Source organism: Furipterus horrens, unplaced genomic scaffold (genome assembly GCF_987537825.1).
Source record: "Furipterus horrens unplaced genomic scaffold, mFurHor1.1.pri manual_scaffold_10, whole genome shotgun sequence".
Classification (NCBI taxonomy): Eukaryota; Metazoa; Chordata; class Mammalia; order Chiroptera; family Furipteridae; genus Furipterus; species Furipterus horrens.
Window position 1 is genome coordinate 53,888,031 of NW_028327180.1, and position 23,845 is coordinate 53,911,875.

Below are 23,845 nucleotides of genomic sequence, written 5' to 3' on the forward strand. Positions count from 1 at the left end.
AGCCCACGTGCCTGCAAAACATGGACTGAATGTCTGTGAAACACATTAAAATCTACTAGTGAAGCTAGGTATTTACAAAGATTTTAGAGTAAATTTTCTGCATTAAGTAAAAAAATTTCAAAATAAATTTTTCTTACATTTGTTTCTATTAAAATTTTTTTCAATTACAGCTTACATTTCATATTATTGTGTATTAGTTTCAGGTGGATAGCGCATAGTGGTTGGACAATCATATACTTTACAAAGTGTTCCCCTTGACGTTTCCAGCCCCCACCTGGCACCACACAGTTATTACAATATAACTGACTGTATTCCCTGTGCCATACTTTACATCCTGGACTGTTTTGTAATGGCCTATCTGTACTTCTCAGCCCCTTCCCTTTTCACCTAGTTCCCCATCCCCACTCCCCTCTGGCAACCATCACTCTGTTCTCTGTATCTAAGAATCTGTTTCTATCAAAACACAATTTTTTTAACTGTATAACTTGCTTAATTTATTAGTTTCACATGACTTTTCTTTCAGTTATCAAGTTGGCATTGTTTTAAATGTTTAAATACTTTAAACATTTTGCAACAGTTACCTTCGATAGGTATAATATTCTTAGTTTTAAAAATCAGGTTATAATGCTGAAGTTCATGCCTAAACCCCTGTGCCGCTGGAGCGAAGCCCACCCCACTGGGTGAGCCAGAGCCGGGGCTGCGGGAAGGTGCCGGCGGTGCAGGAGGTGGTCCCGCAGCCAGTGAGCCGCCTTCCTTCTGTGTCTCAGAGTGCAGGGACGTGCTTCTGCCGCTGCTGATAGACCAGCTCAGTGGCCAGTTAGACGACAACTCCAGCAAGCCGGACCTCGAGGCGAGCGTGCAGCTTCTGAGCAACATCCTGGAAGTGTTGGACAGGAAAGATGTGGTGAGTTGCGCGTCACCGGTGCAGACCACACGCAATGGCCTTCCTGGGCTGGGAGCTTGGCCCTGCAGCTGAGAATCTGGGTACTGGGGCAGGCCATGCCTATTTCAGAGACGATTAGAGAGGCTTCTCCGTGCTAGAGCTACTCTGCCTGTCTGGTTCCAGGGCAGGCTTGCTCATGGCTGGGCCTGGCCCCACCTCTTTTTCCTGGCTGTTCGTCTTTGCAATCCCTGGGAGCCCTTCTCAGACCAGGGCCCTGGTCAGATGTTGTCTTTTTATGCAGAAACCTTGACTCTCTTTTACCTCTGATACCTGACAACACCATTGTAGATGTTCCTGAGCTTCTTAGAAGGTCTCATTTTTATCATCTCTCTGACACTGATCCTGTGAAGCCCAGTGGAAAGTCTGTTTTCTTATCTGGCCTCATCTCTGTGAGCCCCTGACACCCGGGGCAGAGTCTGTCTGGCTTCACCGCGTCCTGGGGAAGAGCCAGTACAGGCCCAGGCGTGACCACTACTCGGCAGGCTGGACTGTCATGCAGAATGTGTTCCGTGGGGCACAGCTGTGCTCACCCCCTCCTGTGGTGGCCACGCGGCACTAACGATTCCACCAGCAGGGAAAGTGCCACTGGTTTTGCCCAGGCCCAGTCTCTTACCAATAGCTTCAGATTCAGTTCTGCCGAAGGACAGGAAGAACACTGTCCCTCTGCCCATAGGGGACTCCTAAATGCACCTCTCAAGGTCCCCCCCAGCTTGGCCACAGCCCAGCTCACCTGCGCATCATCAAATAGGCATATCTGTGTTGCTGATTGTTCACACCTCAGCCGCAGAAGTGCAGGGGTCACCGCCACTCTCCACCCACCTGTCTCTTCTCTTCCTGGGGCCCCTGGAGCCCGCCTTACTCACTGTACTATTTATTTGAAATTTTTTAATTATAAGTCACCCTTCCTTTTTTTTTTTTTTTTTAACTTACATGTATTTTTAGAAACCACATTATAAAATGGAATAAATTTTCCCCAGGGAATTCTGTGGTTGGGGATTTGATCCCTAACCAAAGTTTTTTCAACAAGTAAATAAATGTGATCAATCATGCCACAATAACAATAACATTTTTAAAAAATAACTCTTATGATCCAATAATTAACATACTGCAGTAAAGCTCAGAACCCTGCAATGTTGGCAACAATGTACTAGTTACGCTGGTTCGGTCCAGGCTCCAGTGTTGTACAAAGCGTGTATGTATGTGACACTTACACAGGAGCCGGGCAGTCCCAGTACTACCACTCCGTAGCTTCTTCTCCTTAGACAGGTCTCATAGTGCCTCACTTTCCTGTTCAGTACTAGGCAGGAATGTTTCTAGATGATTTCGTAGGTTTCCTCCACTTCTAAGCCTGTTATTAAAAAAATATGTAATATCTTCTAACTACAGAATGACTCTTCAGAAATGACTTGAATATATTTAGGTCCTGTGCTAAGAGATTTAATTGGCTTAAAAATTATTCTTGCCTTCCCGATAATGTTCCCTGTAATGAGCAGAGGCATTCAAGATGATTGTTCTCGAAGCTCTGTGGAAGTAGTAAATTCAGAAATTTTCTTGGTGATAGTGATGGTATGTTGTTGTTTTCCCACCATGAACATTTTTAAATGTACATGCTAAGTTCATATGTCCTCCTGTATTCTCTCATCTCCTCAGTTAATTCTAGGCTCTACTTAGTGACATTCATTCTGTGCCTTTTTTTATGGTCCAGGATTCCCTCCTCTGTCCCCAAAGCTTAATCTCCTAATTGTTCTTATTCTTCAAAGTCCAGCTTCAATAAACACCTCAGGAAGTGTCTCCTGGTATAATCTGCCCAAACGCCCCCACTAGTTCCCTTCAAGCCTCCTCCCTATGTCTCTTTTAAGAATATTATCCTTTTGTACCTTGAGTTATGAATTTAGTTCACAGACACTTACAGAGCAGCCCCTGGGCTCCAGGCCCTGTGATGGGCCTAAGAATACAGCAGTGAACAAGAGAGGCAAGTACCCTGCCCTGGTGGTTGTGACCTTCCCATGGAAGTGTGCTTTGCTTATTTATACTCATGTCCCTGCTCCCCTGTGGAGAGCGAATCTCAAGGGCTCAGAGGATGCCCGGTTCATTTCCGCACCTCACACGAGGCCCTTCATGGCTTGCACCCATAGTTGGCTCTGCAGTATGGAAATGTTGTGTAACTGGAGGTGGGAGCAGCACCACCAGGAGACGCAGGCCTGAGAAATCACTTTCATTCTCAGAAGTGGGAAGCATGTAAATAAGTGATAAAAAGCAAGGAAGGAATGATTTAGTTATTTGAAGCATTAACCAGGAGTTTCAAAATATTATGAAGCAAGAATGAATAAAGGCTTTGAAAACATAAGTTGTATATTGATAAGTGGAAACTGAATGAATGTAACACCAAATCACAAAAAAAAAGAAGAAAAAAACATTATGAGGTGTTGAAGCTTAACAAAGTTAAATAATTGCTCAAAGTCACACCTGACAGAGTCAAACCGTTAAATCCCTGTGTTAGTCTATAAGGCCGCCAACACAAACAAGCCAGTTAAAAAATGGGCAGAGGACCTGAACAGGCTCTTCTCCAAGGACATACAGATGCCCATAGGCATATGAAAAGATGCTCAACATCACTAGCCATCAGAGAGATGCAAATTGAAATCACAGTAAGATACTACCTCATACCTGACAGAATGGCTACCATCAATAAATCAACAACCAACAAGTGCTGGCAAAGATGTGGAGAAAGGGGAACCCTAGTGCACTGCTGGTGGTAATGCAGGTTGGTGCAGCCACTATGGAAAGCAGTATGGAATTTCCTCAGAAAATTAAAAATGTATCTGCTTTATGACCCTGCAATTTCACTTCTGAGAATATATCCGAAGAAACCCAAAACACTGATTTGAAAGAATTTATGCACCCCTATGTTCATTGTAGCATTCTTTACAATAGCAAAGATTTGGAAACAGCTCACGTGCCTATCAGTAAATGAGTGGATAAAAATGCTGTGGTACCACATGATCTCACCTATAAGAGGAACCTAATGAACAAGATAAATGAGCAAAAAAGAAGCAGAAACATGGAAACAAGGAACAGACTGACATTGACCAGAGGAGAGGAGGGAGGCGGATGCAGGGGTGAAAGAAGGAGAAAGGTCTAGTCAAGGAACTAGTATAAATGACCCATGGACATCGACAACAGGGTGGGGATTCACTGTGGGAGCTGGGGGTGGGCGGGGCAGGGGGGGAGAATAGGAGAATATTAGGACAACTGATAGAACAACAATTTAAAAAAGATGTGGTGCATTTACACAATGGAATACTACTCAGCTATTTAAGAAAAGGAAATCTCACCTTTTGCAACAGGATGGATGGACCTGGAGAACATGCTAAGCAAAATAAGTCAGTCAGTGAAGGATAAATACCATATGATTTCACTCATATGTAGAATCTAGTGAACAAAATGAACAAACAAAATGGAAAAGTACTCATAGATACAGAAAATAGACTGACAGCTCTGCGAGGATGGGGGCTGGGTGGAAAAGGTGACAGGATTAAACAAAATAAAAAAGCTCGTGGACAACAGTATGGTGATTAGGGAAAGGGGGTGGAGGAGGTAGAAGAGGATAAAGGGGGGATAAATGGTGATGGAAGGAGACTGGACTTGGGGTGGTGAACACACAATACAATATAGAGATGATTTTCTGTAGAATTGTACTCCTGAAACCTATATAATTATATTAACTAATGTCACCCCAATAAATTCAAATTTTTTTTTAAAACAGTCAGTCCTCACTTATGTCATTGATAGGTCCTGGGACGTCGAGTAAAACCACGTATAAGAACACCAGTTTGACCTGGGGCTAGTTGAGATTAACAAGAGTTAAGTTTTTATGACATCTCATCAACCTTGTAATGAAACGATGTTATCTGAGACCTACTGTACAGTAGCCTGGGTGTCTTACACAACATACATTGTTTCAGTCCTGGAGGCTGGAGGCCCAAGGCCAAGGGGCTGGCAGGGTTGAGCTTGTAGTGAGGGCTCTTCCTAGCTCACAGGTGGCTCTGTCCGCACACGGCCTCTCTTCGGTGCACGTGAATAGAGCAAGAGAAGAGGCAAGCTCTCCGGTGGCTCCTTACATGGACACTAAACCATCGGCCCAGGGTGTTGCCCCCGTGACCTAATTGCCCCCAACGACCTATGTCGAGTACCGTCACAGTAGAGGTTAGAGGTTCAACACAAGGATTCTGAACACAATCACTCATAACCGTCTCCTTGACTTGAATTTCTTGGGGTTTTTTTTTCCTGCTGTTCAGAAGGTGGCAAGGACTTTGTATTGTTGCCTTTCACTTCCTGTGCATGTGCCGTATTGTCTTGGGCACCCTAATCTGCTCAGAGTTGGTACTGCTGGGTATCCTCCCAGAATGCGTTGCATCCATGGCCCCAGAGAGCTGCCCGTGACCTGGGCCGCCTGGATTATCAGGGCAGCATTCCTCCCCAGCACCCTCTGCTCATCTTTTAAATGTTATAACTGATTATTTTCAACTGATTCCTTAGTAACAACATTACATACTACTCTGTGAAGCCGTTAATCTCTTTTGGATAAGAGACTGCTTGGTAGGGAAGAGCCAGAATGAGATTCACAGAGAAACCTCATCTGCCCAAGGTTTTAGAAAGAAAGTGAAGCTGAGTCGGGAGTGACGCCAATCCTGTTTCCCCTGCAGGGCCCCACTGCGCCCCACGTACAGCTGATAATGCAGCGGCTGCTGAGGAGGATCAATCGGACCGTCATCGGGATGAGCCGACAGTCTCCCCACATCGTGAGTAACACTTCAGGGGACCCACACCACCTCTGCTTCTCAGGGTTCCATCTGCCTTTATGGGGGGCTGTCAGGACCAGTGTCTTGAGACCAGATTCCCACAGGACCCTCGCAGCCCAGTGTGCACCTGCCTGTACACTGTGCAGTGTGGCTCCCTCAGAAAGGAAACGGATCTAGAACTAGACAGCATCCCCCGACAGGTGACCCTTGGCTACCACTGGGGCAGACCTTAATTCTGACACTGACTTTCTCTTGAGGGAAGATAGTCCAGAAGGGTGGGGAGGTCCATGGGGGGGGCGTTATTAAAGATTCCCCGTAAGTATGAGGCATGCGGATCCATTCTGGAGGACTCTTGCCCATGGTGAAGATCAAATGAAAGCTTCTTCTAATACATTAAAGCAGAGGCTCATTGAGGCATGCAGGTAGCCTAAGCAGACTGATACCTCAGTTTCCATTCAACCCAAGACTCTCTAAGTATTTAATATTTTATTCAAGGAAAATAGAAGTCTCAGTGAGCAGAAAATGAGGGCTTCTGGTAGCTGCATTCAGCACTTCCTCAATAGTCTCAAGCAATGTAGTTCTAAATCTCAGTTTATGCACACTTGTTAGACCGATAATAGTAATTAGTGTTAGTACTTCCAACTGCAGTGATAGTAGCAGTCATTGGCCAATTCTTTTTGCATGCCAGAAACTGTTTTAAGCACTTTCTATTTCACTGAAGGCTTGCCCCCATCCTGTTGGAAGTTCTCTCATTAACTCCATTTTTCTGGTGAGGGAGCATGCACAGGATGACTAAGACACCTGCCAAGGTTATGTAACGACCAGAGGGTCACTAGGGTTTGGACTTGGGCAGCCACGCTGGCTGCGGGGCGAGTGCATGTTGTCAACCAACCTCATCCCCAGGCAGCTGTTACCAAGCTATGTTTCCAGCTGTGTCCTGTAGATGACATGGAAGGAGTTCTGACAAATGTAGTTGGTGCCCTGTGGTATCACCCAGAGCTTTTGATTCAAAGAAAAACAAACATTTTATGGAACTTGTGACTAGTGTGCTTTTAGAAGTACCAGCGTTGCTCTGGCCTCTCGGTTTCCTTCTACTGTGTCTATGAGACCACAGGAACTATTGAAAGCCAAGTTGTAACATCATTAATACGAAGCATCTTTTACTTGCGATAATAAAAGATAGGTTTAGATTATAATGAACATAGTAAGAAAGCTATCCCAAATTGCTGTAGAAAATAAAAACCAGTTATTTATTCAACAACTATGTATTAAGGAATTGCTGTAAGCCAGGTGCTATTCTGGACACTGGAGATACATCAGGGAACAGACAGACAGAAATTATGACCTCAGTGAAATTCACGTTCCAGCAATACCAACAACAACAAAGCACATGGAGTTGGAAGATAAGTGCTGCGGAGAAAAAAAATGAGCAGGATAAGGGAAGTCAGGGTAAGAGAGTTACAACTTTAAACAGGATGGTTAGAATGGCTTTCCTGAGAAGGTAGAATTTGGACAGATGTTTGAGGAAAGTGCTGGAGTGGGCCATGTGGATGTGGGGAAGGGCCTTCCAGCCAGAGGCAGTAACAAGGCAGAAATCTTCAGAGTTCCTCATACGATTCACATGTAGGTGATAGAGGTGATCCAAACAAGAATTTAGAGAAATGATTGCAAGCAAAATGTTGTCTTTCTGCTAGATCAAAACTCAGGGTGATCCAAAACTTATAAGAGAGTTCAGATCTTGTGATGAAAGTGTAGATACTGGCTGGACACACCATTAATTGATGTTGCCAAGCCATTTCTGCCATGTATGTGAAGAATATATGAAGAAACGCAGGTTGGTAACTATATAGTTTATGAAATGATATATTCATACAGATAATGAGACAGATAGTACTGAATATGCCTGAGTTTAAATTACCTATTCAGCTTCTTTTAGTAGAGAAATCATCCATCATCCCCTTGTTCAACTCAAGAGCTTTGGCTCAGCCTGTGTTCGGAGAGCTGGTTGAGGGTGTGAATGTGAAAGTGGCAGAACTGCTACCGTGTTTCTTTTAAGACAAGGAGATGGAATCGGACGTGGCTAAGACACATGGAGCGATGAAGATACAGGAGAGCCCAGGGAGAAAGCTTGAGAAAGATAAACATCAGGAAGAAGAAGTGAGGGAAAGACATACAGAGGCAGAGGCAGTCACAGAGAGAAATATGCACATACATGCTCTATATATTATATAAATGTGCATATATACACATTAGATATATATATGTATGCCATTATACTATATATTATACACATATACACATACTATATATTATATACATGTGCACATACATGCATTAGATATATATACCTATGCTCACACATATACTATATAGTATATACGTATAAACATATACATATACACACACTATATATTACATACATATGCACATATACTATATATTATGTACTATACATATATGAACATACACACAGTGTGTGTATATATTACATACACTACATATACACACTTATATACATGTGCACATACACACTATACACTATACACATACACACATGCATGCTATATACATTATATACATGTGCACATACACTATATAATGCACATATGCACATATACACAGGGTATATATATTACATGCATTCACATTATATTATATACAATACACATACATGCTATATATTATATACATATACACATAGGCACACTATATTATATACATATGCACATACACACTATATATTACATATATATGCATACATACACTATTTTCATAACTATATATGGTTTAATATAGTTTATTCAGCTTATTCAAGAATTGTTAATTATTTAAGGATCCATTAATGAAATATATCTATTCAATAAAAGGAAAAAAGTTTCATGACTCCACAAATGCATATGTGTTAGATATAATATCTATTCCAAATTAAGAGTAGGCGGAGACTTTTTAACATTCAATCTCCAGGCAATATATTACTTGATGTTCATAAAAAGAGGATTAAGGTGTTAAATGTCAAAACTCTTGAGATTTTTCTATGAGTTCTATTCAATATAATAAGACCAAAAAATATACTAAGTTTAAATCTGAGAAAGGGTAAAATAACTGTCATGATTTTTAGCTGAAAAGACTACCATATCTATGGAACCCAAGAGAGTTAACTGAAATTTTAATAACGATGAATAATTTATTTAACTACTTTCAAAATAAATGTTATTCAGTGGCCTTTCTATATTACAAAAATAGTTATTTACAGATTGGAAAAATTCCATTTAATTTAGTCACAAAAATATGAGAGTAAAAGTGAAGAGAAGCTACACATAAATGAATAGCCCAGTAGGAGTAATGATGCAGGGCTTGCCTACCAGATCTGAAAACATTATAATGCTACAATAATTAAAACAGTGTCAGACTCAGACAATAGAGTACATATATCAACAAAACAGAACCGAGAGACTTTAAAAGGAGACTTTAGATTACATGAAAAGTTTTACCTTTCAATAGGGAAAGTGAAGATTTGTAATAAACTTATTTGGAAAATATATGAATAATGTGGAAAAATTTGTTTGACTCTTGTTTCACGCTATACCCACAAAATAAATCTCAGGTAGAATGAAGGGTTTAATGTTTTTTAAAAATCCCAAGGCAGCTAAAACAAAATATAAATGCATATATGCCTATTTTTAAGAGAAAAAATATTTTTATCAATTTTTTAAAAATTAAAAGGATACTATAAAAGAAAAGTAGATTTTACTAGGTAAAAAATTAAAACCCTTATATGTAAAAAATATATATAAGCAAATTAAACTTCAAGCACCAAACTGCAAGAATTATTTGTAAAATATGTGACAAGTGGCTAATAGCTTTAATATTCAAGGAGCTATTGCAAACCACTAAAAAAGATATTTTAATTAAAAATGGGTAAAGAACATGAGCAAACACCCAAGTGAGAAAAATAAGTGGCTGGCTGACAAATATATGGACAGAATGTGTAATTCAAAACAGGAAATGCAAATTAAGCAAAAGTGAGATTAAATAAAACTTCAATATCCAGAAGAGGCAAAAGCCTGGAGAAACAGGTGGTGTTAGACATCAATGGGGACACAAACTATGCTAGGTTGGAATATATCAGAAGCCTTAGTGCAATAAATGTACATTGTGTTAGAAAAATAAACTTTTTAAAACAAGAGATTAAGACAGACATCCACTGAGAGGGAGGTGTACCCGACTGGACTCGCGTTTTGTACTTATGAGTCATTCTCTCCATCCCAAGAGCAGCTGTATCTTCATCTGCTGTGGGCCCATTGCATTTAAATTTGTGTTGTTTTCATGGTAATATACACAGGGGATGGGAGGGTATTTACCTCTAGATATTTGCCCTCTGGCTGGAAGATATATGACTTAGATACATTTGGACAAGGGGAAAACTCGTTGAATATGTAATTCCTGACCTCAAAATTAAAATAATCATCATCTAATTATTCAATCCCTTTCCTCAAACCAGGTACACAGTTACATGTGCCCAACCTACTGGGAATAACTGGCTACAGGCCTCCACAGGGGGACAAGTGACATTGAAATGTTCCACCAAGGACTCATTTCCTCTCTTTGTTCTTCCACTCTGTTTTACTTCCTCTCTTTTTCCTCCTTGCATTCCTCCAAACTCATACGTGTTTAAACAATCTAAATATTCCAGACATTGCTCTATGGACTGCTACCCTACAGCACTGTCCCAACAAGAACTCGGAGGGCACCGCTGGCCGAGCGTCACTAGCAGTCTAGCCGAGGGCTTGACATCAGCGTCCCTTGACCTGCAGGGTGGCACCAATCTTAGCTGTTGTGGGGATGAGGAACATTTTTTACGTGCCTTAACTCTAAGTCGAAAGGAGGTCCTTTCAGTCAGAAACAGCAGAGTGCATGCCCTTTGGACCTTGGCATGCAACATGTTTCCAGTTTGCTGTGGTCCCTTGCATGGGGGTTTGGGTGGGCAAAGCCAGAGTGCATGTTACATGTGCCAGGTCTTGTTCCATCAGCTGGTTCTTTCTCCTCCAGGGCAGTTTTGTGGCGTGCATGATCGCCATCCTGCGCCAGATGGAAGATGGCCACTATACCCACTACATTAGCACTTTCAAAACCGGACAAGATGTCACTGTAAGTTGTCTTCACTGAGTCCCAGGAACCTGGAGAATTCTTATGTTCAGCCCAAAGAGTAATCAGAACTGAGCATCCTAGGCCCAGGTCTCTGCCATCCACCTGCAGCACCTTGTGGCTGAAGAAAAAGAGGCTTGGTTCTTTCTCTCTGGGATTGGGTTTGAAGACGAGTATAATCTGTATACCAAGGCGTCCTCACTGAACTTCTAAATTTCTTGGATTTAGAGAGAGCCCTTGTCTAGAAACATTTGAGAGATCTTTTTTTGCCCTTTAAAGAGGATAGTGTCTCATTTTCAGGAACAATAGTTACTCACGCCATGGCAAGGATTTTAAGAGGCAGAGGTGTGCAAAGTCTTGTTGGAGGTGGTCGAATCATCACTTTTAGTATTCCCTGAAAAGGGAAACAAGAAGAGGTAATACCTGCCCCTTATAACCCTTGGATCTTCTGTTGAAGTATTTCATTCTCATTTTAAACAAGAAAATTGTTCTTAGTTACTATTCAGCATACAAGCAAAGATTGCCTGAGAGACAGCTAGGCCTCCAGCTGCTCTTCAGGAGTCTTCCCTTCAGAGAATTTTTAGTGGCTGTAAAATGTCCCTGATGATGTCATCTTACCTTGTTAAGGAGTGGGCTGGACACAGATCTGTATCAGCAATTTGATGTCCCATGACACGGGTCTTTGCTCTCAATAACTTCCCATAATCCATGCACATTTCAGTCTTTTGTGCTCTAGATTTTCTATTTCCTGCCTCTATTGCACCAATAGTCTGTGGCTGGTGCATCGAGGCCATCAGTTCCTTTCCTGCCAGTCACCCCCCTTTGGTGAGGTCCCAGGTGGAGAAACACACAAGGATTGGGGAGAAACTACTGTTGAGTATTAGTAGTAGCAGCTGGTCCAGTAATGAACACTCCAAATACTATACTGGACCATGTGGCCTAATCTGTGCGCCTACTTGGGACTGCACTTGGACTGTGCCCTGGCAGGTAGCATGGCAACGAACCCATAGCAATGTGTAGGTGTGCTTCAGAGCACGTACAGGTGTGCCCACACAGCATGTACAGGTGTGCCAGCAGAGCGTGTAAAGGTGCGCTCACACAGCATGTACAGGTGTGCCAGCAGAACGTGTAAAGGTGCGCCCACACAGCATGTACAGGTGTGCCAGCAGAACGTGTAAAGGTGCGCCCACACAGCATGTACAGGTGTGCCAGCAGAGCGTGTAAAGGTGCGCTCACACAGCATGTACAGGTGTGCCAGCAGAGCGTGTAAAGGTGCGCTCACACAGCATGTACAGGTGTGCCAACAGAACGTGTAAAGGTGCGCCCACACAGCATGTACAGGTGTGCCAGCAGAGCGTGTAAAGGTGCGCTCACACAGCATGTACAGGTGTGCCAGCAGAGCGTGTAAAGGTGCGCTCACACAGCATGTACAGGTGTGCCAGCAGAGCGTGTAAAGGTGTACCTGCACAGCGTATTCAGGTGTGCCTGTACAGTGCGTTCAGGTGTGCCAACAGAGCACATTCAGATGTGTCTGCAGAGACTGGGGACAAGAGAATTAGGAGGAGAGGAGAGGAGGGGAAAGATGGAGGCTTAGGGTAGTGCTGTTTCTCCTCCATAGGCAGATGGGGTAGTGGGTTTAAGAACACAGGCTTTAGAGCACCCAGATCTGGGACTGGATGCTGGCTCTTACACTTCTTTTTATGAAATTTTGGGCAACCTGTTTGACTTCACTAACACTCAGTTTTCTCATCTGTAAGTTAGGCCCTATCTTGAGGGTTAATGTGAGTGAGTATTGATTGAAACGATGCATAGAAAATTACTAGCTTGTGCTTGGCATGTATTAATGCCTATGAAGACTAGCTATTTATAATAATCTTACTACTATTAAAATGTAAGATAAAATTAATATAAAAATAGGTTTATTTTAATCAAATTTTTTTTAAAAATCAGGTAAAATAGTGGAAGTTATACTGACTCCAAATTCTTGACAATTTGGCTCCATTAATTAAGTAAAAAACTGGTTTTAACTCTTGTTTTCCAGAACAATGGTGAGCTCTTCCCCCTCTATTATTTAATTAGGAAGAGGATTCTTGTCCCTGTGGAATTACAGTCATCAGTGGCAGGACTACCAGGGACAACTAAACCTTTGCCTTTCAGTAGTTCGGCCTTTCAGTCTCACCTGCTGCTTCTCAACAAGTCACCTGACAGACTTTGGGGGTGGGGGGAGTGGATAAAATGAGGGATTATCTGTGGATTGCCCTTGTTATGCATGCCTGTCACTGTTTACAATGACCTTAGGTTACCATTCAGTGAAATGAATAACTGTCATCCAGATTTAACCCTAGCTTCACAAACCATGATTTCTTGTTGAATTGAAGGAAAGTGTTAATAGAATAGTTGATAAATTGGTAGGATGAAAAAATTTTAAAGGCATGAAATACCTCTCTGATTTCGGAATTGAGGATAGTCACGTTTGACTCTCCACTGAACCAAAAGGAAGATTCAAGGGTGGAACAGGTCTCAGGGCAGGAGTGGCTCCTGTTCCCGCGCCATCTGGCATCTGAGGTGAAGGAAGTTAACCACTTGACCCGTGTCTCGGAGGAATGTGGTGAGAGACAGGACCCAGGCCTCCTGCCCCCACATGCAGTGCCCTTCCTGCTGCGTGATGTCATTCGTAAGCCGGAGCTGCATGGTTCCATGCTAAAGAAAGTTCACGGGCTTGCCATTTCAGGAATCCGAGTGGAAAATGTCTAAATTTAACTAGCTAATAAATACAAAAGCTTTTTAAAGTTTTTAGCTTTGATTTTTAGTGCAGTTGTTCTGAGTTCCTTTTTGCTTCTAGCCTCCTGGTGGGTCACATAGCTGTTTGGCCGATACTGGATTTTCGTTCTTAGTTACTGCAGTCAGCGTGATCCACTGCTGGAATCTCTTTTAAGGACCACTTGGGACCCTTCTCCCAGACTGCACATGGTTGGTTACCTTCCTGGGATAGCAAGAGTCATGACTCTGCTTCTGATTCATGGCATCTGGGCTCTGTTCTAACAATAATAAAGAAGAACTGGACTCAGTCACTTGCAGTATCAGTTTTCTCACGATGGTGGAGAGTTCATTTTAGTGCAGTGGATCTCTTCAGACAACACTTGGCTTTAAATATCTGGTTCAGAACCCCAAGTTCTTTTCCCGGCTCTTCTGCTTCCTTGTTCCTACAACCTCAAGCAAGTTGTTTAATTTTTCACAGCCTCAGTTTTATCATTTGTAAAACGTGGACAATTTTTTTATCCTGTCTGCCTCATCAGAGTATATAGTGTAAAATCAAATCATAGGACAGCTGTAAAAAATGCTTTTTTATCCCCCAAACCTTATTTAAAAGCTCAGCTTCTACGATGGGAGCAGGAACATCTTATTCTGATGTTATGCTTCTTCTTGTCCACATGCTGGGGGAAGACTTAGAAAATGGAACCCGGTTTTTCTCCAGCCACTCCCATGTTTTCTGCAGGACTTCCTCATGGAAACTTTTATCATGTTTAAGGATCTGATTGGAAAGAATGTCTATGCGAAAGACTGGATGGTCATGAATATGACTCAGAGCAGGTAAGAGCACCCATGGCCAGCCCAGGGCATGTGACTCAATACTGCTGACCCTTGAACAACATGGGTTTGAACTGCTCGGGTCCATGTATACATGGATTTTTTCCAGTAAATACAGTATATGTATTTTCTTTTCCTTGTGGTTTTCTTAACAACATGTTCTTGCTCTAACGTACGTTATCATGAGAATACAGTATATGATACGTGTAACATACAAAATATGAGTTAGTTGCCTGTTTATGGTATCAGTAAGTCTTCCGGTCAACAGCCCTCTGCATCCACAATTCCCAACTTCAGACTGAAAATACTATTTCTGATCCACAGCTAGTTGAACCTGCCGATGTGAAACTGAGACTGTAGCTAAGTTGTTGGGGATTAAGTTAGATGCGAGTTTTTGACTGGCGGGGGCGGGGAGGTAAGTGCCCCTAACTCCCATGTTCTTCTAGGGTCACTGCACTTGGGTCTAGTAACCAGCGCTCTGACTTTAGTGAAGTGCTGTTAACTCCTTAGCCTCAAATGCATCATCTGTCAAGCAAGGACCCTCCCACTTCCACAAGCTCAGCTTATGGGCTCACGTTCTTCCTTTCGCTGGGCCCCTGCAGGTGCTCTGACTCCTCTCTGCTATTGTCTCTTCGTTGAATCGTGAGCATCAGCTCTCCCTGCTGTCTGCCGGTGGCTTCATGTGGCCTTTGTCCTTCTGACAGCCAAAGGCCTGGCACCCTGGCCCACCCGCACCTCTAGCCTGTCTTCCACCCTTTCCCTCTATGTACAAGCTGCACTCCACCCACACTGGTGGCTTCCTGGTCTCTGAACGAGTTCTGTGCGTTTCCTCCTGCTGCTCTGCCGCCTGCCTGCCTTCCCCTCACCTCTGTCCGTCAGCCTGCCACCCATTCACATGCCGTCTCCGAAAGTAGTCTTTCTGGCCTGGATGCCATCTCCTCTCCTTTGATTTCCCTTACCTCTCTATATCTCCTCATCAAATTTTCCATATTTTTTGTCATGGTTGCAGATGACACCCCCACCCAGTTGTAAACGTCTCAAGACCAGAAACAGTCTCTTTCAAGGCAAAGTCGAAGCCAATGCTTTGTATCTGGCCCACAACAAATACTTGTTGAGTGAAAGTGAAATGAACTAAATACACATGTTCTGTTAAAAGAGCATCAGAATTTTTTAAAGAGCCAAATAAAGTAAATCATGATTCTCACTACTATTGTTAACTCAACATGGTCCTGAAACCTAATTAGAAATACCCTTCCCAACTATGTATAAATTAGGGGGAAATTGCAGATTGAAATAGAAGCAGAGCACAAAGAGCCCTGGTCCAGGCCTATTCATCACAGCTCAGGGGGCCGGGCCTGTTGTCCCAGCCCAACCTCCTGGCCTACATTGGGATGCAGCCTTGAGTGCGTCTTGTAGTCAGTTCTAGACACTGACCTCAGTGTCCTCTCCAGGCCGGGCTCTGTCACTGGTCTCCAAGGACCTTGAGAGATCTAAAGGTCATCTGTTGCCTAGTTCAGGTTTGGTTTGCTTTGGTTTTTAACACCGATAGGAAGGCTTTCAGTGGGCAGGAAGTTGCCTGTGTTACCCTGTGTTTTCCTCCCCCAGGGTTTTCCTCCGGGCCATAAATCAGTTTGCTGAAGTGCTCACCAGGTGCTTTATGAATCAGAAAAGCTTTGAACTTCAGGTAAGTATGCCTGGGAGTTCCTTAAATTCTCAGCCAATGTAAGACAACCAGTTCATTTTGGAAAACATTTTAGAGTTAATGATTTTCACATGAAAAAACTTTTCTTGTCCTTTCTCCTTTTCCTAAAGCACATCACTCTGTGCTCCACACATAACAAAACAGGGTTTTCTTTCTTCTTTCTGTAAAACTAATACATGTAAAAGAAGTAATAGTAGAAAATATAACTAAGCAAAAAGAAGAGAAGTGAAAGACAGTGTTACCTTTTGCCGCTAACATAAGCCAATTACACAGGCACACATGTACTTGCTGACAAACTCACAGATCCCCTCTACCTACCCACGGTTAGTTTCCAAAGGGACTTCTGTACCCACTTGCTTCAAAGTCCAACATGATAAGAGAACAGGTAACCAACAGCTGCACCTTCATTCATTCATTCATCCCACAAATAGAGTATTTATATGTACAGAGCGCTATTCTAGGCCTGGTGAAGGCAGGCAGGGCCCTATTCCCATGGGGCTCTGTGCTCACATATGCTCTCTGGGTGGTATGCTTTGCTATATCATGTGCCTTTGTTTGTATCCGTGGGATGTTAGAAGAGTCATAGTAGAGGAGATAACTAGATGTATCATGTACATATATATGTGTATATGTATATGTATATCCATATATGTATATATGTATGCTATATTTGTAGATTTGTATTTGTATGTATGTGCCAAAATGAAATTCAGCTGTTAAGTTCTTTGATAACCTATTAATCTACTTTATTCATTTACTTTTTCTGTGCTCTTCTCAATGACATTAAATATTTTCACAACATTTTTAATGGCTGAATATAGTCCATTGTCTGGCTGGGCCGTGGTTTATTTAGCCATATTCTCATGAACACTTAGATTATTTCCATTTTCTGTTAGGTTAATTAGTATTTGGAGGACCTTTCTTGTTTAAAAAAATTTTTAAATACTCATGAATTACTTTGCCAAGATAAAATCCTAAACTATTTACTAGTTCAGAAGTTTGGCAGAATTCTAGGGCTTTTGATACACATTGCCAAACTACTATAAATAGGTATAGTTCTTGGAAGCAGTTTGCCTCTATCCCAGGAGTATAGACAAATACAATCATTTGGATTTTTCTCTTTTTTTAATTTATTTATTTGTTTATTTTATTTTATTTATTAGAGAGAGAGGAAAGGAGAAAGAGGGAGAGAAACATCAATGTGTGGTTGCCTCTCACTCGCGCCCCCAACTGGGGACCTGACGTGCAACCTAGGCATGTGCCCTGACTGGGAATCGAACCAGCGACACTTGGCTCGCAGGCCGACGCTCAATCCACTGAGCCAGAGCAGCCAGGGCTGGATTTTTTTTTAAAGCATAAATTAAGTGTTAAAACTTTCAGGTTTGAATAATTGAAACACAAGGAAGAAAAAGAAGTCTTGTAGATTTTATTTTGTTTTCGTTTTTGTTTGTTTTCATTAATCCCTGGCAACTGACTTGTACCATATGGTACTGTTTTATGATGATCCCTTATTAATGTTATTTTCCATTTCTTTTCACCCACACAATTAAATTAATTTTGAACAGCTCTGGAACAATTACTTCCATTTGGCAGTCGCATTTCTCACCCATGAGTCCCTTCAGCTTGAAACCTTCTCTGAAGCCAAGCGTTCCAAAATTTTTAAAAAGTAAGTGTCCTCTTAAACTTAGAAAGTAAGTGTCCTCTTAAACTTGCTCAAGACGAGGTAGGTGATTTTTCCATTTCAGAGAGAGATTTTGGGTATCCCAAACATTACTGTCCACTCGCTACCACCCTTGTTAGTGAGATAGGTCTTATAATTATTCTGTAGACCTCCTATTTCCCTGGATCCATAACTCTTTTCTCAAGGCCCCATTCATTTTTTTTCATCACCCATCATATTCTTTTTAGAGAATCTGCATGGAGAGGCAGGAAGGTGGCCAGTACTCCTATCCCCAAGAACAGCTGCCCTCTGCTGGCAACTTGTCCAAATTGCAGGCAGAGTACCCCTCCTGCTCCCCAAAGCAGGCTGCTTTGGTACCTCTCGGTCATTGCAGCACAGAAGCCAAGACTAAGGCATCACCCAAACATGCCCTGCAGATTCCTGCTCGGATTTCAAAGTGGACTAATGCATAAGAATGATGAGAGCTGCAGGGGAGCTTTTCATGGCTTTTGTATCAGGTCTGTTTCAGAGTTCCTCAAGAGCCTGGAAACTCAAAGGCTGTATGGTTAGAAAGAACTTGAGAAATCTATCATTAAAAAGCTGTGAAACTTTAGTTCTCTTCCTCCTCCTGGGATGTCTGGCTTCTAGACAAATTATTTGGCATCCCTTGACCCCTGGTTCATCCCCAAAACACTCAGATAAGTGGCTAAGAGATGGAAATTTAGTGATTGTGTTTTCCATGATAAAAGTAAAACTTGTTTTGTACATTTCTTTGTGGGGAGGGTACCAAAAGATAATTGATTTTTAAGATGGATGCCTTAATCTCACTCTTTAGAATATTTTAAATGACATAGTTTCTTTCAAGGAGAGATTTAATGTTGGTTGAAGAACCATACGTGAAGTTAGTTGACACCAAGTCTGGTAAAGTGGCTAGTTAGGATCAATGATTCTGGTTTTGGTCAAAGTGTGGCTGTGAGTATAATCCATGTAAAAATATGCACATGTATGGGCAGGGATAAACCTTGGGAGATAACATTTGTATATATTCAGGTTATAAAAATGTGATGAAATTCTTTTAAGATTTCTCTTATTTTTAGTAGAAGTAGCATCAACAGTATTAATAAACAATAGGAATTGTTATTTATTGTCTATTTTGAGCCAGACAGTGACCACATACACTTACTTAATTTTAATAATAAAACTAGATTAGGTGGTTTTGTTAAAATGAAATAGTAAGAGGAAATTTTAAATATGGCTTTTATACTGGTTTCTGAAGGCATTTCCAAAGGCAGAATCTGAAAAAAATGTTTGGCACAGTCGTAGTTCAAGTAGTAAATGTAGAACCCGCTTGTCGGATGGGTCATAGGTCCCCATTCGAGTTCCCTGGGAACATTAGCAGGATCTGCTTTGACCCGCCCTGTTTCTATTTTTCCAAGCCCCCAGGCTTTGATCTAATATGTGATGTAGTGACCCCAGAAATATGTATTCTTTAAGAGGTTTCTAGATCATTCTTATTCACCTCCCCAAAAAAACCACCGTCTGGACCAAGGTTTCTCACTTTGTTTTCCATTATCAACCCTATAGGTAACCTTTTTAGAAATGGTTTTTCTAATCACCCCTGCAATGAAATAGTGATCCAACAGATAGATGCGTATCTGTTTATGTATTATCTGTGTACCTGTGTTTTATTCATTAAAACAGTAGGCTTCTTTTGCCCCCAAGGACCAATTTTCACCCCTTTGGGGACAGTATCTCCCCATTGAGAATGTATGTCCAGAGCTTTCCAATGTGGTATTAGATATAGACTACTCAAAAATAAGTATATAAATACAGCATGTGTGTTAGGCATCAGTTACATTACTGTATAAATCGTACCCCCGTGTATCATTCTTTTCAATGATGAGCATGCTGTTTGCTCTTCTCCCTTCAGTCAGTTTGTCGGTCTCAGCATCTCAGTTCTTCTCCCGCATTTGCATGGGTCCCTTCTCCTGCTGTGGGAGCTCCCCTCCCCCGTGGGGCTTTAAAGGGGGCTTGTTTAGGTGTCAACTTTATCTCTTAAAGTGACCTTGCCTCAAAACCTGCCTGAACTGTGACCTAGAGGGACACAGGCTATTTTTAGTCCCCTTATTTTAGTATAAATACTCGTTTCCACTTTGCATCATTCTCTCGGTTTATTATCTTCTTCCTAGATATGGGGACATGAGAAAGGAGCTCGGCTTTCGAATCCGGGACATGTGGTACAACCTGGGTGAGTGTGGAACCTTGAATGAGCTGCACACAGCTCCTAGGCCACAATGAACTCTTTTTAATTCCAATAACCCTAAGATCCGTGTGTCTGGAAGTGAGCGTTGACTCTTGGTAGGACATCCACTTGTTATCCGAATACGGTATTTAGTCCCTCAGTTCTGAATTGAGTTGATTTACCCACATGAACATATTCTTTTCTTAGGGGTTCTGTGGAGGAAGATGGTAACACTGTACTTCCAATGAGCTTATTTTTTACTATCTTCCTTACTTCCATTGCAGGTCCCCACAAAATCAAATTCATCCCTTCCATGGTGGGTCCCATTCTGGAGGTCACTTTGACCCCTGAAGCGGAGCTCCGGAAAGCCACCATCCCCATTTTCTTTGATATGATGCAGTGTGAGTTCAATTTCAGTGGAAATGGCAATTTCCATATGGTAAGAGGTGGTTAGACCTATAATCTTAGTAATGCATGTATAGTCAACTCTTGTTTATTTTCTTTCCATATAGAGAAGCCCTAACCTGAATAATACAAATTAAAGTTGGTCTGAAATTTTTCTTTTACATGTCAGTTTGTAAGGCAATAGAGACAGAAGCAGATATTCCAACTGAGGGCAGCCTCAAAGCAGTCTTTCCTACTACATGTGTTTCCTAAAGCCGCCCTCTCTGTCTGGATACTGAAAATATGACTTCATGCACTTATAATCCTATTTGCAGCTGAGAATAAGGCAGAGGATCAAGGGGATGACGCAGAGGGCTCTGGTTTATGACCTCAGTTTGCTTATGCTTTTTCTATGTTCCATTTTCCTTATCTATGCAGTATATTAATATTGAAAGAAAGATTTTGCAGCTCTGCAGCTCTGAAAAATCAGAAAAAAAGCAATCCCATTGCCGAGACTGAGACAAGAAGCAAAAATAAAATAGAAAATTAGAATCGTGAAGCTGTTTCTATATGCATAGTTGTAATAGGGAAAAAAATGTTTCAGGTAATTTTTCTCTGCGAATATAAGCCAAGGAGGAAGTAACAAGAGGCTACTTCAGAAAGTTTCTATAGGGCTTCGGCACACTGCTGATGGACGGTGTGACGTGCAATCTTCCTCTGGGAATTAAGTTTTAATTTACAACTTAAAAAGGGGGCTGGGCAAACCTACAGAGGCCAGTGGGGTGTCTCCCATGCCCTCTTCTAAGCTATGACACTGGCCTGCGGAACTCTGGCTCTGCTTTCAGTTTGAGAATGAGCTGATCACCAAGCTGGACCAAGAAGTGGAAGGCGGCAGAGGAGATGAACAGTACAAGGTCCTCCTGGAAAAACTGTGAGTGTTTCAGACACAAACCTCAAGATAATGGCATTGGTCAGAGTTGGGGGACGCAGGTTTGCACCACACTTACACGCCCATGAAGGGGCCACAGAGTCACTGGGAGCAGAGCAGAGGGGGGTGGGGGGGAGGTACAAAGCGTTTTGCCCAGTGTTTGAACTGATGAACTTCACCAAAAGTGGTAACACCTCTAATTATGGCTTCAAAGCAACAATGTCAAGGATAAGGGAAATACATATTTCAAGGTTCCTCTTTACATTTTAATATACCCTGTGCCCTGAAAACACCTCCAAGAACACTAGTGACATCTCCAACTGGGCTGGTCTTCACACTGCCCTCCCCTGCCCCAGTCCAACATTCACTCCCTCCCTGTGCTCCCATTAGCACCCCTACTCCCCACTGACCTCACCCCCACCCCCACCCATCACCCTCCTGTGCTCTTAACTCTCCTTTGCTCATAGGGAATCACACTATAAAACCAGGGTTAGAAACACTTGCATGTTGAAATTAGAGATTGAGCTTCAAATCCTGTTTTCTCCGCATTCCAGGCCTTTGACTTTGGACAAGTGATGCAACCCACCCAACCCCTCTTTTTTTTTCATCTACAAGAATAGGATCTATATCTTGGTGTTGTGGTGAGGATGAATTGAGATCATGCATTTTCCTAGTGTCTGTTACAGATTGGATGCTGAGCAAATGCTGGCTGCTCTGGTGTTTGTGCTGGTTACTATTATCATTATTATCTCTGAGTCCTCCCACTATCCGGGGCTGTAACTCCTAGATGCTTTATGTCTTCTGTTCTCTGAACTTTTATTGTACTGACCACCTTGCTGGGCTGTGCCCGGGTCATGTCGTTATTCACCTTTTTTGTTGGGGGGTGAGGGAAGTGCATGAGACTGTGCTTGAGGATGAAGCTGCCAACTTCATTCTGTTTCTTAAGATTTTTTTAAGGAACCAGCACACTGGGTAGTCAGAAATGAGTTGATGACTCATCTGTATTTTAAAGAACCAGCAGTTTTCCTTACGTTGTTTGTAATCACTGTTAAGACCATTTGTGGATCTTTGTATCCCATTTCTATTAGATCTGCCTGTTCAGACAGGCTTCAAACCTCCCAGCTTATCACTTATAATTCTGATCTCCTACGGGAATTAAATGGAGAAATAACAGACACATCCAAACACATCCAAAATACTGACAAATGATAAAGTACTCATTTTTTGTCTTATAGCTGATTTTTCACATAAATATCTTATTTTGTTTTCTTTGTTCTTCCTGCATCACTAGCTCAGAAAAATGGACCACGCAAATCTCCAGTGCCCAAGAATAATCCTAGAATCTGGACTAATTCTTTGAACACATTTCTTCCTGTTCTTTTTCTCTTGTTCCCCAAGTGTTTTACTAATTGTCTAATCTCAGACGCTCCTATAGAAGCTTTGCTTTATTGGGGCCCCCCAAAAGATTTAGAGCAAAAGTTTAGCCTCAGTCTCATTTACCACTCCTCAATTTTTTTTTTTTTTTCTGAAAATAGTACTTGTATCTAAAGAGCCACATGTTTGTCTGTGTGCTAGAGTCCTCCGTTCCTCCGGGCTGGGCATTCCCACAGAGCTTTCTGGAATGCCCACAGGAGGCACCGGAGAGGTGGTCTCTTTCAACTTGAGCAGAGTGACCAGAAAACATACATAAACCTTTGGGGCAAAGGTTCCCATTTTTATGGTTTTGACACGAAAACAAAAACCAACAAAAAAGAAACACAGAGAGGAGTTTAAAGGAGGGCATTGTGGGCTGGGATTCTAGGTGGCTTGAGCCAAAGCTGTAAAGAAAAGGTAGAACTTGAGTTGTGAGATAAGCGAAGGGCATGTCTCCTCACCTGCTCTGGGACCCTGGACGGTGGTCAGAAGCCGTGCGAAGGACCGTGTGAGACACAGGTGGGCATTTATCCCCACCTTCACCCCCCAGGCTCCTGGAACACTGCCGGAAGCATAAATACCTCTCCAGCTCTGGGGAAGTCTTTGCGTTCCTGGTCAGCAGCCTCCTGGAGAATCTCTTGGACTATAGAACCATTGTCATGCATGACGAGAGCAAGGAAAACCGGATGAGCTGCACTGTGAACGTGCTGGTAAGTGCCCGGCCCTGGCATGGCGGGAGGGTGGGAGGGCGGGCAGGCCACCACTCCACCCGCGTCCATCAGCTCCAAGTAGACCACACAGACACAAAGGCCCCCCGGGGCCCCCTTCATGGAGTTTGTCCTGCTGTGTCTAATAGGAAGAGCCACCTCACCTCATCATCAGACTTAAGATGCCGGCACCGTAGTCCTTGAAGATAAATTTGGAAACGGAGAGAAAGTGCGACATAAGCTCTTACCTCTCCGTCCTGTCTGTTCCTCAGCCTTGTTGACGTGTAGTCCTTTATTGTTGGGCTTACTGGGCACAGATGGATGTGTGTGA

General features: G+C 42.4%; 1 protein-coding gene across 2 annotated transcripts in view; it reads left to right on the plus strand.

Moving 5' to 3' along the window:
- The window catches only part of DOCK5 (dedicator of cytokinesis 5), a 191,165-nt gene that overhangs the window by 132,712 nt on the left and 34,608 nt on the right, over nucleotides 1-23,845 (plus strand). For both annotated transcript variants that reach the window (XM_090290277.1, XM_090290278.1), the window contains exons 26-35: nucleotides 768-904; nucleotides 5,650-5,745; nucleotides 10,795-10,893; nucleotides 14,387-14,481; nucleotides 16,084-16,162; nucleotides 17,746-17,846; nucleotides 20,030-20,088; nucleotides 20,367-20,521; nucleotides 21,312-21,397; nucleotides 23,358-23,517. In XM_090290277.1, the coding sequence (XP_090146403.1) occupies nucleotides 768-904; nucleotides 5,650-5,745; nucleotides 10,795-10,893; nucleotides 14,387-14,481; nucleotides 16,084-16,162; nucleotides 17,746-17,846; nucleotides 20,030-20,088; nucleotides 20,367-20,521; nucleotides 21,312-21,397; nucleotides 23,358-23,517 (1,067 nt within the window). The remainder of the gene's footprint in view (nucleotides 1-767; nucleotides 905-5,649; nucleotides 5,746-10,794; nucleotides 10,894-14,386; nucleotides 14,482-16,083; nucleotides 16,163-17,745; nucleotides 17,847-20,029; nucleotides 20,089-20,366; nucleotides 20,522-21,311; nucleotides 21,398-23,357; nucleotides 23,518-23,845) is intronic.